Source organism: Pleurodeles waltl, chromosome 11, assembly GCF_031143425.1.
Source record: "Pleurodeles waltl isolate 20211129_DDA chromosome 11, aPleWal1.hap1.20221129, whole genome shotgun sequence".
NCBI classification, from domain to species: Eukaryota; Metazoa; Chordata; class Amphibia; order Caudata; family Salamandridae; genus Pleurodeles; species Pleurodeles waltl.
Window position 1 is genome coordinate 916062285 of NC_090450.1, and position 16473 is coordinate 916078757.

Sequence of the window (16473 nt, forward strand, 5' to 3'; positions counted from 1 at the left end):
TTGGACGCTGCTGGGGCCCAGCAGGGACCAGGAGGTCGCAAATTGGACCTGCAGAGAGAGGGGACGTCGAGCAAGACAAAGAGCCCTCACTGAAGCAGGTAGCACCCGGAGAAGTGCCAGAAACAGGCACTACGAGGATGCGTGAAACTGTGCTCGCCGAAGTTGCACAAAGGAGTCCCACGTCGCCGGAGACCAACTTAGAAAGTTGTGCAATGCAGGTTAGAGTGCCGTGGACCCAGGCTTGGCTGTGCACGAAGGATTTCCGCCGGAAGTGCACAGGGGCCGGAGTAGCTTGCAAAGTCGCGGTTCCCAGCAATGCAGCCCAGCGAGGTGAGGCAAGGACTTACCTCCACCAAACTTGGGCTGAAGAGTCACTGGACTGTGGGGGTCACTTGGACGGGTCGCTGGATTCGAGGGACCTCGCTCGTCGTGCTGAGAGGAGACCCAAGGGACCGGTAATGCAGCTTTTTGGTGCCTGCGGTTGCAGGGGGAAGATTCCGTCGACCCACGGGAGATTTCTTCGGAGCTTCTGGTGCAGAGAGGAGGCAGACTACCCCCACAGCATGCACAAGCAGGAAAACAGTCAAGAAGGCGGCAGGATCAGCGTTACAGAGTTGCAGTAGTCGTCTTTGCTACTATGTTGCAGGCTTGCAGGCTTCCAGCGCGGTCAGCGGTCGATTCCTTATCAGAAGGTGAAGAGGGAGATGCAGAGGAACTCGGCTGAGCTCATGCATTCGTTATCTAAAGTTTCCCCAGAGACAGAGACCCTAAATAGCCAGAAAAGAGGGTTTGGCTACCTAGGAGAGAGGAAAGGCTACTAACACCTGAAGGAGCCTATCAGCTGGAGTCTCTGACGTCACCTGGTGGCACTGGCCACTCAGAGCAGTCCAGTGTGCCAGCAGCACCTCTGTTTCCAAGATGGCAGAGGTCTGGAGCACACTGGAGGAGCTCTGGACACCTCCCAGGGGAGGTGCAGGTCAGGGGAGTGGTCACTCCCCTTTCCTTTGTCCAGTTTCGCGCCAGAGCAGGGGCTAAGGGGTCCCTGAACCGGTGTAGACTGGCTTATGCAGAATTGGGCACATCTGTGCCCAACAAAGCATTTCCAGAGGCTGGGGGAGGCTACTCCTCCCCTGCCTTCACACCATTTTCCAAAGGGAGAGGGTGTCACACCCTCTCTCAGAGGAAGTTCTTTGTTCTGCCATCCTGGGCCAGGCCTGGCTGGACCCCAGGAGGGCAGATGCCTGTCTGAGGGGTTGGCAGCAGCAGCAGCTGCAGTGAAACCCCAGGAAGGGCAGTTTGGCAGTACCAGGGTCTGTGCTACAGACCACTGGGATCATGGGATTGTGCCAACTATGCCCGGATGGCATAGAGGGGGCAATTCCATGATCATAGACATGTTACATGGCCATATTCGGAGTTACCATTGTGAAGCTACATATAGGTAGTGACCTATATGTAGTGCACGCGTGTAATGGTGTCCCCGCACTCACAAAGTTCAGTGAATTGGCTCTGAACAATGTGGGGGCACCTTGGCTAGTGCCAGGGTGCCCACACACTAAGTAACTTTGCACCTAACCTTTACCAGGTAAAGGTTAGACATATAGGTGACTTATAAGTTACTTAAGTGCAGTGTAAAATGGCTGTGAAATAACGTGGACGTTATTTCACTCAGGCTGCAGTGGCAGGCCTGTGTAAGAATTGTCAGAGCTCCCTATGGGTGGCAAAAGAAATGCTGCAGCCCATAGGGATCTCCTGGAACCCCAATACCCTGGGTACCTCAGTACCATATACTAGGGAATTATAAGGGTGTTCCAGTAAGCCAATGTAAATTGGTAAAATTGGTCACTAGCCTGTTAGTGACAATTTAAAAGTAATGAGAGAGCATAACCACTGAGGTTCTGGTTAGCAGAGCCTCAGTGAGACAGTTAGGCACCACACAGGGAACATATACATGCACACCTATGAGCACTGGGGCCCTGTGTGACAGGGTCCCAGTGACACATACATATAGGCCACAAACCTATGAGCACTGGGGTCCTGACCAGCAGGATCCCAGTGACACATAACAAACATACTGAAAACATAGTGTTTTCACTATGAGCACTGAGGCCTGGCTATCAGGATCCCAGTGAGACAGTGAAAACAGTGACAAACACCCTGACATACACTCACAAACAGGCCAAAAGTGGGGGTAACAAGGCTAGAAAGAGGCTACCTTCTCACAATTACTGGTTTTATAAGGTCCCAGGATTCCTAAGAACAACTACAAGTGATTCTAAATAAAGATTAAAGAGAGTGGAAGCAGAAGACAACTATCTAGTACTTTTACTACAGGCTTACGGGACTTGAAGAGGCATTGCCAGGTTAGACCAGCTGTGTGTGACTGGTCAAGTTACGACTAGACCATCAGTGCCCATACGATCTCTGAAAGCATTGGCAAGGGGAGTCCGACTGACACTCTCGAAGGCAGCAGAGGGATCAAGGAAAATAAATTGACAAGTCTCTCGATCAGCAAGAAAGCGAAGTGCTTGATTCGCAACCTGGAGCCAGTTAGTCTCAGTGCTACGCCCTTGCTTGAAGCCAGATTAAAAATGTTCTAAGAGGTCATTGTCCAACAAAATCGTCTCTGAGTTCATTTTTTAACCATCTACACCTCAGTAATGCATACATTTCGCATATGTACAGTCAACAACAGTCACAAATCACCAGATCATCTCCCTACCTATAGTAGTCCCTGATTAGTGTACAACTATAGTCGATCTCTCCTCTAAAATCTTACTTATAATTTCGCATCCCTGGCTTCTTCTAAATATATTTATCTGCTTTACAACACCTTCTCTGTAAGGCTGTATGGTGGAGAAGTTCACATGAATCCCAAACAGTGGCATTACATCTGCAGCATTTTCAAAGTTAATATCTATATTTTATTTTCCCTCCCCTCTGAGATTTCTGCACCAGTTTCGAAGAAGAACCACTGCATGTAGCTCCCCAGATGTCTCCTGCATGCTGCCAAATGGGTATGTGCTCCTTCCAGACCATATCCCGCCATGTTATATCTAGGCCCTTGCACCAGCACAGGCAAATGCACAGGTTAGAAGATTTATGAGAATAGTAAAGAAAACAGTCAGAAAAGCACAAGCAGCGCAGGAAACACAGATTTTGGGCACCACCCGACTGGTCATAGTATATTGGAGGGTACCACACATCCCGGCTTTGGTAGCACTAGAAGTTCTCTTATTGGGGAGAGCAACATACTCGAAGGTGCTGCACGTGCATGATGACAAGTACTGCAACAACAATATTGGGAAAGACTAACAGGGATACCCCCCCGGAGTGATGCAGCATCAGAGGCAAGAAGGCGAGTCTTGGCAAAACTACAACCAGGTGATCATCTACTCCTTCACATAGATTACAAGCCCAGAAAACTTCAACCGCCATTTGATCCATGTCGCACACACATGGAAACACGACCAAGGCGACGAGGGACGGCCAGTCCTTGACCAGCAACAATTTGGTCTCCACTGAATTCCCCAGCAGTCCCGAACTGGCCAACATTGCACAACTGATCCACTGTTCGTCTGCACTCCTGAACAACAAAGCAGGACAGGTCGATGACACAACAGCACACACCACAGAGGGTAGAGTCACTGTGGACACAACCCTGCAAAAGGGAGAAGCTATGGTACCCCAAATGTACACAATTACGGTTGAGGTGTTTCCGCTGCAGCTATAACGCTAGCTAACAAGATCAAGAAAGCCGGATGTGCACTGAGGTGGGAAGGAGAGGGATGTTTTGCAGAATGTATAGTCCTGGTTCTCCATGTGTGCTAGCTTAATGCAAGCAAGGCAGCCGCCTTACTAGGCTGAGTCTATGCAGCATCAATCTCTATGTGGTGTTCCAAGCTTGGTGTCCCAGAGAGAAGGAGAAAGGCCTGGCTTCCTACACTACAGCACCATGCAACATGTGAGGTTGAACTTTGAACTCAGTTGGAAGCTCCTTCATCTGATAAAAACTGACTAGGCTTGTTCTGACCTACTGACCTCCTCAGAGTTCACCATAATCTCCCCTTGTCAAGTTACAAGTCCACAACCATTACACACCTATGACCCCAATGCTTCTTTTGGGAACTAAAATGTTGGCCATGTCTTGCAGTGTTCCCCTTCCGCTTGTCTACTTCTCTTCTGGACACTAGATGATAAATCCGTATCCGGTATAATAATACAAATGACAATTTAATACTCTGGTAGGTGGCTCAGCTGTGAAGTGATCTGGAGAGAGACACTATGCCTACAATAGAATATACGTATTCTTGTTATGTAATGTATCTTCCTAGATATAAATAGCATCGTCGCTTTGGGCCATCGGTAACACGATGCTCTGTACAGCATGCTCTTTTTATGTCGGCTCTTTCAGGGAGGAAGAACTATTGCCTTGATGATGAACTTCTCTGAAACGATTTGTCATGTGGACAACCATAGAGCATACTGCGGGCCCTTCCCTTCTCGAACATGTGTTCTCATCAAGTTACAGACTGTATCTGTGCAGAAGCTTGTGTTAGAAATCAGGGCCCTTTCCCGATAGATAAACGTGAAAGTAAAACCTAATGCGCTTGGTTGGCACAATATCGTATCACATCTTTATGAAAAATAGCTGAAGTTTCCAACAATAAAGTATGGCGTTTCTACCCACGCCAGGAGGTCTGGCAGGTTTTAAAAGATAACACACACTGGCAAAGGCATTATGGGCCAGATGTACAAAGATATTTTGTGATTTCAAAGAGCAAAATGTGCCTTTTGCGACTACAAAATGGCCTTGTTGCTTGTACTATCTCTATTTAAGAGTCAGTATCCTGTTACTGACTCGCAAAATAGGGATTGAGACTCGCAATTAGTAAGGGGCGTTTCAAGGGCATCCCTTCCTAATTGCGACTCGCCGGCCCATGTATGATTGTTTTGTGACCAGGAATGCGGTCGCAAAACAATTGCAGTTACCACCAATTTCAAATTGTTGGTAACCCATTCGCAAATGGGAAGGAGTCCCGAAGGGACCCCTTCTCCTTTGCGAATGGGGGTGCCAAATTTTTTTTCAGAGAAGGCAGTGGTCCCACAAACCACTGCCTACTGAAAAAATTAAGAGGCAACTTATAATTTTTGTTTTTTAAATGCATCACGTTTTCCTTTAAGGAAAATGGGCTGCATTAAAAAAAATAAAAATAAAAAACAATTGCATTATTGGCAAAGCAATCACAGACTTGGTGGTCTGCAGACCTCAGAGGGCCACCATAGCTTTGATTGTTGTCATTCAAAAATGGGTCACAAATTGCAACCTGCTTTATGAATATTGATGAGGCAGGTCCCTTATGATCCATTTGCGAATTGCAAACAGTATACCTGACACTGCTGTACATTTTGTTTTGAGACCTGCAATTTGCGATTCACAAAAAATTGCAAATTGCGGGTTGCAAAAAAATTGTAAATCTGGCCCAAAGTCAGGCTTTCATTTGAAGTCCTAAGGTATTAAAAGGCACTTGAAAATTAAAATTAAAACAGTTTCACATAAGCGAGCCGATTAACAACGCCACGGCCGCTATGAGCATCAGCAATAAGGAGAGACATAAAAAGAAAAAGAAGTTCGCTTGCAGTCAAACTTATTGGCAAAAGTGCAATTAGCCATGTAACTGGGGCGATAGCCAAGGCGGTAACAAGGCCTCCCCAGGAGGGACAAACGTAAACCATTTACCAATGTCATCAAAGGATTTTTGAAAGGAAAGCCCATGAACGAGTGTTAGTGATGGGTGTGAGGTGGGCGTTGTTAAAAACCCAGATACATACCAACACATCGGAAAAGCAGCGCATGTGCACTGCTATGCTCGACCTAAAAAAAAGAGAAGCGGCAGTCCAAAAAAATAAACAATTTGCTTTCTGTGTGCAATGCATGTGTGAGATAACGAATTTAATGTCATGATTCAGTGTACTTTTCAGATGTGTAAAAGTCCCTTACTCATCGCATTGTAAACACTCCATAGTAGGCAGGAACTAAGCATGGTTCTCCGGGTGAAGTCAAAGCCCACTCACTATATGTATACTTTGAAGAATTAGAAACAATCGATAATGCAGTCAGCTGCATTGCTAAGCCAGACCTAAAACAATATAAGAATGAAAGCTTGAATTACAAGACATAATCCTTGTCTTGGAGCAGAGCAGAAGTGCTGGAGCTAAGTTACACACCCACCAGCAAAAATCAAAGATTTCTCTTTTAACTCCACTGAGAAATCCTCAAAGAACCGTGGATGCATAAGGAGCGGATTAGTGAATCGTAAGCAGTAACACGTTCAATGCTGCAGGATGAAGGAGAGACACCACTAACACCAACCACATGGGGAACAACCCCACTGATTTAGGGTCTAGGCTAAAGCTTTTTTATCAAAGCCTCCTGATTTCACCGAATCAACCTAGTCCTTATAGGAAAGCCACAGGTTAAGCCTGTTAAGAGATGAAACCTAGTTTCATGAATAGGAATGGAATAACCAACAATTCTCTGAAAGTAGCGCCCTAACCTGACGCGTGGGTCTCGCAGCTGCTGATCGCGGTACTGACTGGCATTGCTGCATGGCAGTGCTTCATTTGTAAGAATAATAAGGCAAGGGGAACTAAGGGCCTCATTCAGAGGGCTGTGGGCAGCCCGCTGTCCATCAATGTGGTGGACATCAGCGCCAGACTACAGCCTATCATATTTAGAGCTCTCCACCAGCCCTGTGGACAACTCTGTGCCTTCATAGGAGCCGCCGCGTCAAGTTTGGTGAGCAGGGCGCCATGTTCCAGGCTGTTGCTCAGCAATCTGAAAGCCAATAAAAATGTACATCATAAGGTGCACTCCAAGTAGGGTGGATGGTCTGATGCACCTTCCACAATGACCACAACTATCAACAGTGGAAGCAGAGGGGGCCCTGCATCAGAAACGTGGCGGTGCTCCTGACTCTCTAGATCAGGGCTTGCCATCAGTTTGCAGACAGGATGCTCCCACACATTTGTGCCAGTGCAATGCCTGCCAAACTCTAAATCAGGCCCTAACGTTTTCTCTGCCAGAGCTGCCAAATGCCTGAATGAATATCACAGCAGCCTTGTCTTAGTCCCACCTCATGGTTGCCTCCACCACCCTACACTTGCTGTGCATCTATCTCACTTTTGCAGGCTCTTTTTCATCCTTGCTGACTCCCTTTGCTGCTGTGTTTTTTATATTTTTCGTTCCTCTTCGTTCTCACTTTTCTGCCTTTCTCTTTCCTCTTCTGGGTCAAAGTTTGATGATGGAAAGTAATTCCTGGATCCCAAATATGAGTCCCGGTCCACTCCACCTGCAACCACGACACAAATTAAGCACTGCTGCACTGCACAGGGACATTTGTTGATAAAGAGATGTTAGTGAGGTTAAAACCGGCCACAGTGCACAAAGATCATTCTATTTTTTTCAGTAGCCACATCATCTTGTTTTCTGACACGGGCCCCTCAGAATGTAATGTGATTTACTGCGATGTCATCTTTCTGCCAAAAGTTGTGTGATGTCATTTCTAGGGATGTCATCATTTTGCAACTTAATGATTTTAAATCTTTAAAAACCTACCTTTTTTGGTGCAGATAATGTATCTGTAATGTACATATTTGGACCAGAGGGGGTCCTTTAGCTATGGCGGAGGAGCATCACCCTGCTGAAAGGACGAAGCAACGAAGCAGAAAAATAAAAGGATAATAAAAGCATTTTTAGTATCATTTTATTTTTCCACTGAGGTAGGGCGTGGCGCGGAGCATTCTCCGCATCACGTGGAGGTGGGATGAAGGAGAGCTAGGTGCACTCAAAGTGCGCATGTCGGTTTGGCCGGCTGTCCGAGGCTGGCTAAACTGACATGAACACTTAGAACTCTCCACCCAGCTGTGTTTCACAGCCGAGTGGAGACTAAGTGCAGGCTCCCACTCTCTCCCTGAGCAGCATCTCAGCCTGCTCAGGAAAATCCCGGTGCTTGTTTCACGCTGCGTAACAGCATGAAAAAAGAGTTCTGAATTGAGCAGGGAGGGGAGGAAGGCAGAAGCACCGTGGCGGTGGAGGAAAGGTGGCGCGGCAGGTAAGTGTTCTTTTTATTTTATTATTATTTGCTCCCCCACCCTGCTCGGAGCATTGCCCCCCCAGCCCTTCCTGCCCCTGAATTGGACAGAGGAGACCTTAGTAGACCAAACCAAAGGGCTACGAGCAACAGAGCATTCACCACATGAAGCCCAGCTCTATTTTTTCAGCGAAACGACCCACATACCTGGTTCCACCACTGGTAATATGGCGCTCCAATACCTGGATGTTCTGGATTTCGAGTGCTGTGATGCTGAAGGTCCACCTCTGATGCTGAGGTGGTCGGATCCTGGTGCTTCCTGTAATACTGGCATGCTATGATCCAGGGGTGCTCCATCCGAAGCCAGAGTGTTTATACCATGCCTGGGACTTTCCTCTGATCCTGGAGCGACCACGTTGTTCTGCTCTAAGTCAATGCTGCCTCCAGCATGGGGACTCCATGTGTGGAAGGCTTTGAGCTTGATGTACTCTGACCCAGAGATGTTCTGAGCTTTGATCTTGGGGTACTGTGATTCTGGGGGTTTGCTTGTACAGGGGTGCTTTGACTCTGGCATACTCTGAACTTAGGCTGCTCTGGTCCTGTCGTACTAGGACCTCTGATCCCAAGATGCTCTGATCCAGTGATACTATGATTGTGGCATGCTGTGATCACAGAAGTGGCCAGATTTCATGTGTGCTCGTAGTTCTGCGCTTGGTGTGCTTTGAACCAAGGTGCACTGAGCTGTAGGGTGCTCTCACTTTCTTGGTCTCTTTGATCCTGGGTTCTCTGAAACATTAGTGCTCAAATCCTGGTATGTTGTGAGCTTGCCCTGATACGGAGTGCTCTGGGCATTCAGTGCTCTTGCATTCCATGCTCTTATCCTTTTATGCTCTGATCTTGGTAAGGTCTCAGCTCTAAGTCTAGATGCACTGTTTACAGACAGTTCTTTGCTCAGGGTGCTTTGAATTAGAGATGTTATGATCCTGGAATGCCTTGACCCTGTACTGGTTCGAGCTCAGAGCCTGTGGTGGTCTATCGTCTGGTGCCGTGTTGGTCCAAGCTCTGATCACATGGTGGTCTGTATTCTGATTCTGTGGTGGTCCGAGCTCTGATCCTGTGGTGGTTTATCGTCTGGTGACATGTTGGTCCAAGCTCTGATCACATGGTGGTCTGTATTCTGATTCTGTGGTGGTTCGAGCTCTGATCCTGTGGTGGTCTATCGTCTGGTGACGTGTTGGTCCAAGCTCTGATCACGTGGTGGTCTGTATTCTGATTCTGTGGTGGTCCGAGCTCTGATCCTGTGGTGGTCTATCGTCTGGTGACGTGTTGGTCCAAGCTCTGATCACGTGGTGGTCTGTATTCTGATTCTGTGGTAGTCCGAGCTCTGATCCTGTGGTGGTCTATCGTCTGGTGACGTGTTGGTCCAAGCTCTGATCACGTGGTGGTCTGTATTCTGATTCTGTGGTGGTCCGAGCCCTGATCCTGTGGTGGTCTATCGTCTGGTGACGTGTTGGTCCAAGCTCTGATCACGTGGTGGTCTGTATTCTGATTCTGTGGTGGTCCGACCTCTGATACTGTGGTGGGTAGCACATGCATCCTGCGGTGATCTGACCCCTGATCCTGGAATGATCTGCTTCAGACTGTTCTCGTCCTAGAGTGCTCTGGTCCTAAGTCTCTCCTAGTAGTCCTGTGATGCTCAGATCTCTTCCCTCTCAGCAGTCAAGTGCTCTGACCATGAGGCACTTTGAGACTGGTTTGCACTGAACCAAGATTGCTCTTAGAGTATGGAGCTCTAATTCAGCGATTGGATACTGCGATCTCTAATTCATATGCTCTGACCTCTGATTCTTGCGTGCCCTGACCTCTGACCTTGGTGTGGTGTGATCTCTTCCTGCTCTGACAGCAGATCCCTAAACGTTTTCCATGCTCTGGTACTGGAGTGTCTTAACCCTGACGTGATCTGATTTGTAATCCCGGGGTGCTCTGATTTTTACAATGCTGTGATCCTCGGACACTGTGATCCTTGAGTGATGTGTTCTGTACTCTGTTCTTGGAGTATCCTGCTGGGTGGTACATCAATCCTTAAGTTATTTCCTTCTGTGAAGCCCTAAACTCTGCACTCTGGTGCCCTGGTCCAAGGAAAGCTCTGATCTAGCGTACCACGGTGCCATGAAGCCAGGATTCTCTGGGTTTGGGGTGCTCTGAGTCCTTGGTGCTCTGACCTCTGCTCCTTGGACACCCATAGCCTGAGTGGCTCTCATCCAGGGATGCTCTAACCCCAGGAGTTTTCATGTTTAAGTGGCCTGAAATTCAGGAGTTCTGCGCCTAAAGTTCTCTAAGCCAGAGATACTACGATCCTGCAATACTCTGATCCTGGGGTGAGCTGATCTGTGATACTAGATAGATAATCTCACTAGAGAGGAGCTCATCTCTCTCAGTGGGGTACTTTTATTCCGGGCTGCTCTATGGCTTAGAGTCTTTGATTCATTGGTGCTCTGAGCCAGAGGAGCTTTGAGCCTGAGGTCCTTTAATCTTGAGATGCTTTGCACCTGGCATGTCCTGAGCCTGTGGGGATGTGGAGTCCTCCGAAGCTATGGTTCTTTGAGGCGAGCGTGGATATATCTGATACTTTTATCTCCGATCCTGGGATGCTCTAATAATTTTGTACCCTGATCTTGGATTGCATAGATGTTGTGCTGTTCTGTATCAGAGGTGCTGCAAACTTTGATTACTTCAACCCTAAAGTGCTCTGACCATCTGTGGCTCCAGGTCTTGGGTACAGTATCCCTGGGATACTGTTATACTTGGATGCTCTGATGTCTGGAGGTTCTCAGTTCAGATGCTCTCTTCATCAACCCTGGGGCCGTGTAACCCTTGGTTATTTTGTTCATGGTATGCTCTGATCATGTGTGCTATTGGGTGGTTAAATGGATAAAATTACCCTTATGATGTATCTATTATCCCTAACCCAAGGTTTCCTCTGTTATGAACCAAAGGGTCCGCTGTCATCCAGCACTAGAAATGAGAAGTTCTGAAAGCTGTTCACTATAGCCAGGCATGGCTGGTACCTACTTTTTTTTACATGGGTGCACACTCTCACCAAATGCTGCGTGAAAAGAGCCCAATGGTGTAATTACCTGACCAATGGCAAAGACTGGCTGTGACCGCTACCACCAGATGCAGAAGGCAACTCAACATTAACACTCATGGGGAAAGGCATTGTCCCAGGAAAACCTCTAAATCCTTGGCCAGAAACACACCTTCTGCAATAATATATAATATTAACGAGTTGCTTTCTCTAAGCAATGTAAATAATAGGTGCCACTGTTACGCAGTTTGAGGCCACTAAATTTACTACTCACTGAAATAAGGAATGTTGATCTGGGTTTTCTAGGACCTGCATGTCACAGTAGATATCAGGGGGGAGTATTAAACTTGCAGAGCTGTCTTCAGACTGACTGAGCCAGAAATATATTAAAAATGGTTTTGTTTTAAACGGTAGAGCCTATGCACAAAGGCATTTTGGAATATGTAAAGTAGTACTCCTGTAGTACTCGTATGCACTCTTACATGTCTTTGTGAACAGGTCATAAAACACCTCAAATGTGACTAGAATGGTACTATTTAAGGAATAGTGATACAATTGGTACCTTTTTTCACTTTCATAAAGGGGAGTTGGGTGTTTCAGGGCCAATTCACACAGGGATGTAAAAGTGTACTCCTGTTCTACTACTTTTAGTAATCATGAATGATTTTGTGAATCGGCCGCACTGTCAGACTGGACAAATTAGCCAGTGCTGGAAGAAAAGACAGTGCTTTCATTCATCGAAAGTGTTACATACAAGAGCTGTACATGCCCCTCTTGCAGAGTATCCCTGAATGGGGTGCCATAACACCAAACTGCATTTGGAAGAGCATGACACTACCAAGCTTAACACTCAAGCGCTCTTCACTGCACAAATCAAAGACCGATTGGCTTTGGCAATTCTCATACATTTCTGTGGAAGAGGCAGAACATGGTGGCAAATCCCACCTCTTGGTTAACATTGAAGGCCGGGCACATTATGGCTAACATGATCAGCAGTAAAGTAATTCACACAAAGAAAGTAAGCCATACCTGATAAAAATACTTGAAAGGTTGTGATGAAAAGGTCTTACCATGTTTCAGATTGTCCAACCACTCGCCCGTATATTGATCGCCATTTACTTCATAGACCGTGTGCCTTAGACCAGCCTTCTGCGCCTTCTTGTCCCACTCCTTCCAAGGAGGCTCCACCCTCCGAGGGAACTTTTCCAAGGGCATTTTGATAGCTGAAGTTAAAAAGACAAATTTATACCATTGGCCGTGGTAGGACACTCATGGGAAACGCATGTACATATTGTTTGGTCAGTTGTTCAGCTACCTGAGGATGAACAGTTCCTGAGGTTGCTTGAGACACAGCTCAAAATAAAACAGCAGGGAGCATGTGTGTTTATTTAAAAGAGCAAAGTCATGGTTGTGGGTCTTACTATACACCTATACATCTTAATTTGAGGACACACACCAGCCTTCAACAGCACAATCTCTTATATGTTGGCTTTATTGATGGTGTTATTCAGTGTCCGTCTTGCAGAATTGTATTCTCGGCCCAACAGTCTGGTAACACAGACATCTGTGAAATATGGGAGACTTAGGTGCCCCTTTTCATGTTCTGCAAAGGACCCCATCATTTTATGTTACACCACTGCCCACAGTCATCCATTTAAATAAACACTGGCCACACACCAAAACCAAGAACTCAGATTTTAGTCCAGAGCTTCTTGTGCACTGTGTTGCTTTGGCTCTGCTTTGGGAGTCATGGCCATACCCAAATAGGGACCCACGAGGCACGGCCATCTTTGTTGATTTTTGACCCCTAAACTCACTTGCTCTGAGGCAGGGCAGGAAGGCCAATAAAATGCTATTAAATGAAATGTACAGCTGACATAAAACATGGCAGTTAAAGTGAAGGGACCTGTTCTTCCCTTCAAAGCAAACTTTTCAGAAGTAGCAAACTTGACATTTACATTGAGGACAACTGAGATGAGGACCTGGACATGGTAAACAACAGTCATGCTGCAAAGTGGGATTGATGTAGGCACCTAAGAACTGTTTTTAAGTGTGTGTAAATACATTTCCAGCTGCGCCTTTTTCAATGGAAGTATCCCTCTTTTAAAAACATGTTATTCCAAAATAATTTCTCTTTTTAGCCTTCTTAAAAAATCGCTCACTCTTTTATGTTTATCTCTGTTAGCACTCTCGGGCCTTATATCCAGCCCATATTTCCTACCTCCCCCCAATGTTCTCAAGGACATAACGCAGGCCTCTGCATCCCCTGTGGCATGGGGGGGAGGGGAGCCCAAACCATTCAGGGGACCTACAACCCTTCAGGGGACACCCCTATTCTGCCCCAGGCGAATGGATAGCTCTGAGATATGAGAGTCTAGGGGACCCGATTCACCTTTTGCAGGATGGCTCCAACATTTTTGGTTATGCCACTTTATAATGTACCACCAGTACTTCAAAGTAGGCTGGTGTAACCTGTACACAAACAAACATTACATCTGAGAGCCTGAAACAGTACAGGGCATTGACACTGGGATACTGAGATTTGGACAGAGATGCAAGGATACTAGGGTGGGGACTTTAAAATGGTCTACTGACTGTGAGACTGATACAAGGGCACTGAAACAGTGAAAACAATCAGAAGGGGGTGCTTTCACTGACATGGTGTAACTAGAGACAGGGCAAAGAGACTGGGGCACTGACAAGAAGACATTGGGCACCGACATTGATCCTACTACACTAACATGGAAACATTTACACAGGGATACTGACTTGGGAACATTGACAATGCACACTGACAGAGTGAAACTGCACTGGGGGCACTGGGACACAGTCGGTGGTGATATAGCAACACCGACAAAGGGATACTGACACTGACTTTGGACACTGGCACATGACAGTACTGTCACAAAGGTACTGGGACTGGGACACCGGGGCACTAACACTGATAAAATGATCCTAAGAATCTGACACAGGAACATTAACAAAGGGAGACTGACGATAGGACCCTAACAAAGGCTCATTGGAAATGAGACCTTGACACTGGTAAAGTGGCAACGGTGTATGGCATGGGGACATGAGATGGGGCGCTGGCACTGGCAATGGGAAATAGACACTGAGACACTGAATGGGTGGCATAGACCTGGGGCACCGACCGGGGAACTGATATGGTTACATTTTCATGGTACACTGACATGGGGACATTGCTACTGACTGACAGATACTACTGAAACAGTGACGGTGACTTGGTGACATATACACAGGGCATGGACAAAGGCACACTGACACTGTGACACTACTATTGAACACTAACTCAGTAACACAGACGTGGGTAAATGAACATACTGAAACATGCAAACACTATTGCTGGGACAATGAGATTGGGACATTGGCATTAGGCCACTGAAAGAGGGTGTAAAGGGAACAATGGTACAAGAGGACGATGGTGCATTTAATCCAAAACCAGCAAACAATGACAATGGGATGCTAATACTGAGACACCTACAGCCGGACTTGGAAGCTAGGCCATGAGACAAAATCATGGACTCCAGGTGTGGGCATACGGACATGGACTTCACCACAAACATGGCTATGGCAACAACTAAATGCCCAAGTTCTTTAACACTCACCAGCACCACAATTAATGCCAGATGCTGCACTTTACAAATACAACACTTTTGCTAACAGAAGTAACCAGGTGTGCAAACAACCAAGCATACAAACATGTCTCATTCTTGGTCCTGTTTGCCAAGTCTGGCTTTCTTTCACCCTTCCTGAATATGTCCATACTCCACTGGGCATCTTAGAACAGAGAAAAGTGACAATGTCACCCTTGTCGTCAGGGGGTGGAGCTTAGGTCTGGGAGCAATGATTCTGCCGGCTGAAGACCTCACAGGCTTCAGGGCTGTTAGCTCCCCGGCTCGGCAAATGATAATTGATGTAGGCCTCGCCGAGGTAGCCGCACTGGTGCTGAGGTCTGTTCGACTGATTGCTTTTAAGTGCTGCACTAAAAATACCCTTTTTTGCACCAGGGTTTTTAAAAGACTTTCTGAAGAAACAAAAATCAATTTTAGACGGGGAAATAAAGAGGACGGAGCCCCAGCGACTACATGGGCACACGGCTTCTACTTGGGTACAAGGTATTGGATTTCCAGTCTATGTACATATTGCTCAAATCAGGGAACAACAGGATATTAATAGTAGTCATTATTGTTCTGTTCTACAGAAGTGAAGTAGAAAATGTACTCATCTTCAGCAAAAGAGCATATTGTGATGAAGTTTGACAAGTTACTTAAGACATCCCTTTTTCTTCCAATGATCCACTAAAACCTGCAGGCCTCCTTGACCCCAGAAGTGATGAGGCAGAGTGTGAAGTCCTGCATCTCTCTTGTACCATTTCCCTCGACATGCTTCTACCACTGGCCTTTATATCCCAGCTCTGGTCATTGGTGGGAACTGGGAGCGACGAAAAAGAGCATCACTTCCATTGGATCCTGAGCACAAGGCTAGTGCAACCTGACAAATTCAAAGTGCTGGCTAAAATGCAACGCCTGACACAGGGTGACACAAATGACAAGGATCCAGCTGGCTGCTCTGTCATCTCCCTCGCTGAGATTCTGCAGCCCTCATTAGATAGCATGACATAGTGCACATTTGTAAAGTGCAGACTTGATGCACAGGGGCTATTTGGCACTTATGACATGTAACGTATCGTTATTGTAACCCAACTCAATTGTACTACTCTTATACAGATCAGATGGATAAAGGTCTGAGTGGATATGCAGGGATTCAAAACTGTGAGCACGTATCTTTCACAGAGCCCTACCTAGGATATGTTAGTCCTCTGAGGCACCAGACTTGGCTATTGGCACTGTCCAATAATATTATGGCAACTTTCCTCCTAAGCGCTGGTACTGTCTAACAATGTACGGACACCCAGATGATGAGTGTTGTCCAACAGAAGTACGGAAGCTGCACTGGGAAGTAACAGTACTGTCAATGAATCATGGATCACCCTGCAGAGAAATGTTAATAGTGTTCATGAAAAGTTGCTCAGCCCTACTGAGAAATGTTGGCTCTATTCTATGAAAGGAACAGCAACCATTCTGGAAAGATTTGTACTGTCTAATAACACATGGATGACCTACAAACAACACACTGAGATTTGGTACTGCCCAATAAATGTATGACAGCCATTCTGAGAATGACCCCACTGTCCCAATAAAATCATAGCAGCCTTCCAGAGAGCGGCTGCTTCTGTTCTTTTAAAACACAGCAGCCCCCCAAAGAGTTCCC

At 46.6% G+C, this 16473-nt stretch overlaps 1 protein-coding gene across 1 annotated transcript in view; it reads right to left on the bottom strand.

Annotated features, from left to right (window-relative positions):
* The window catches only part of MORN3 (MORN repeat containing 3), a 117881-nt gene that overhangs the window by 95836 nt on the left and 5572 nt on the right, over window positions 1–16473 (bottom strand). Inside the window, exon 2 of the mRNA XM_069214910.1 lies at window positions 12252–12404. Within this exon, the coding sequence (XP_069071011.1) occupies window positions 12252–12396 (145 nt within the window). The 5' untranslated portion in view covers window positions 12397–12404. The remainder of the gene's footprint in view (window positions 1–12251; window positions 12405–16473) is intronic.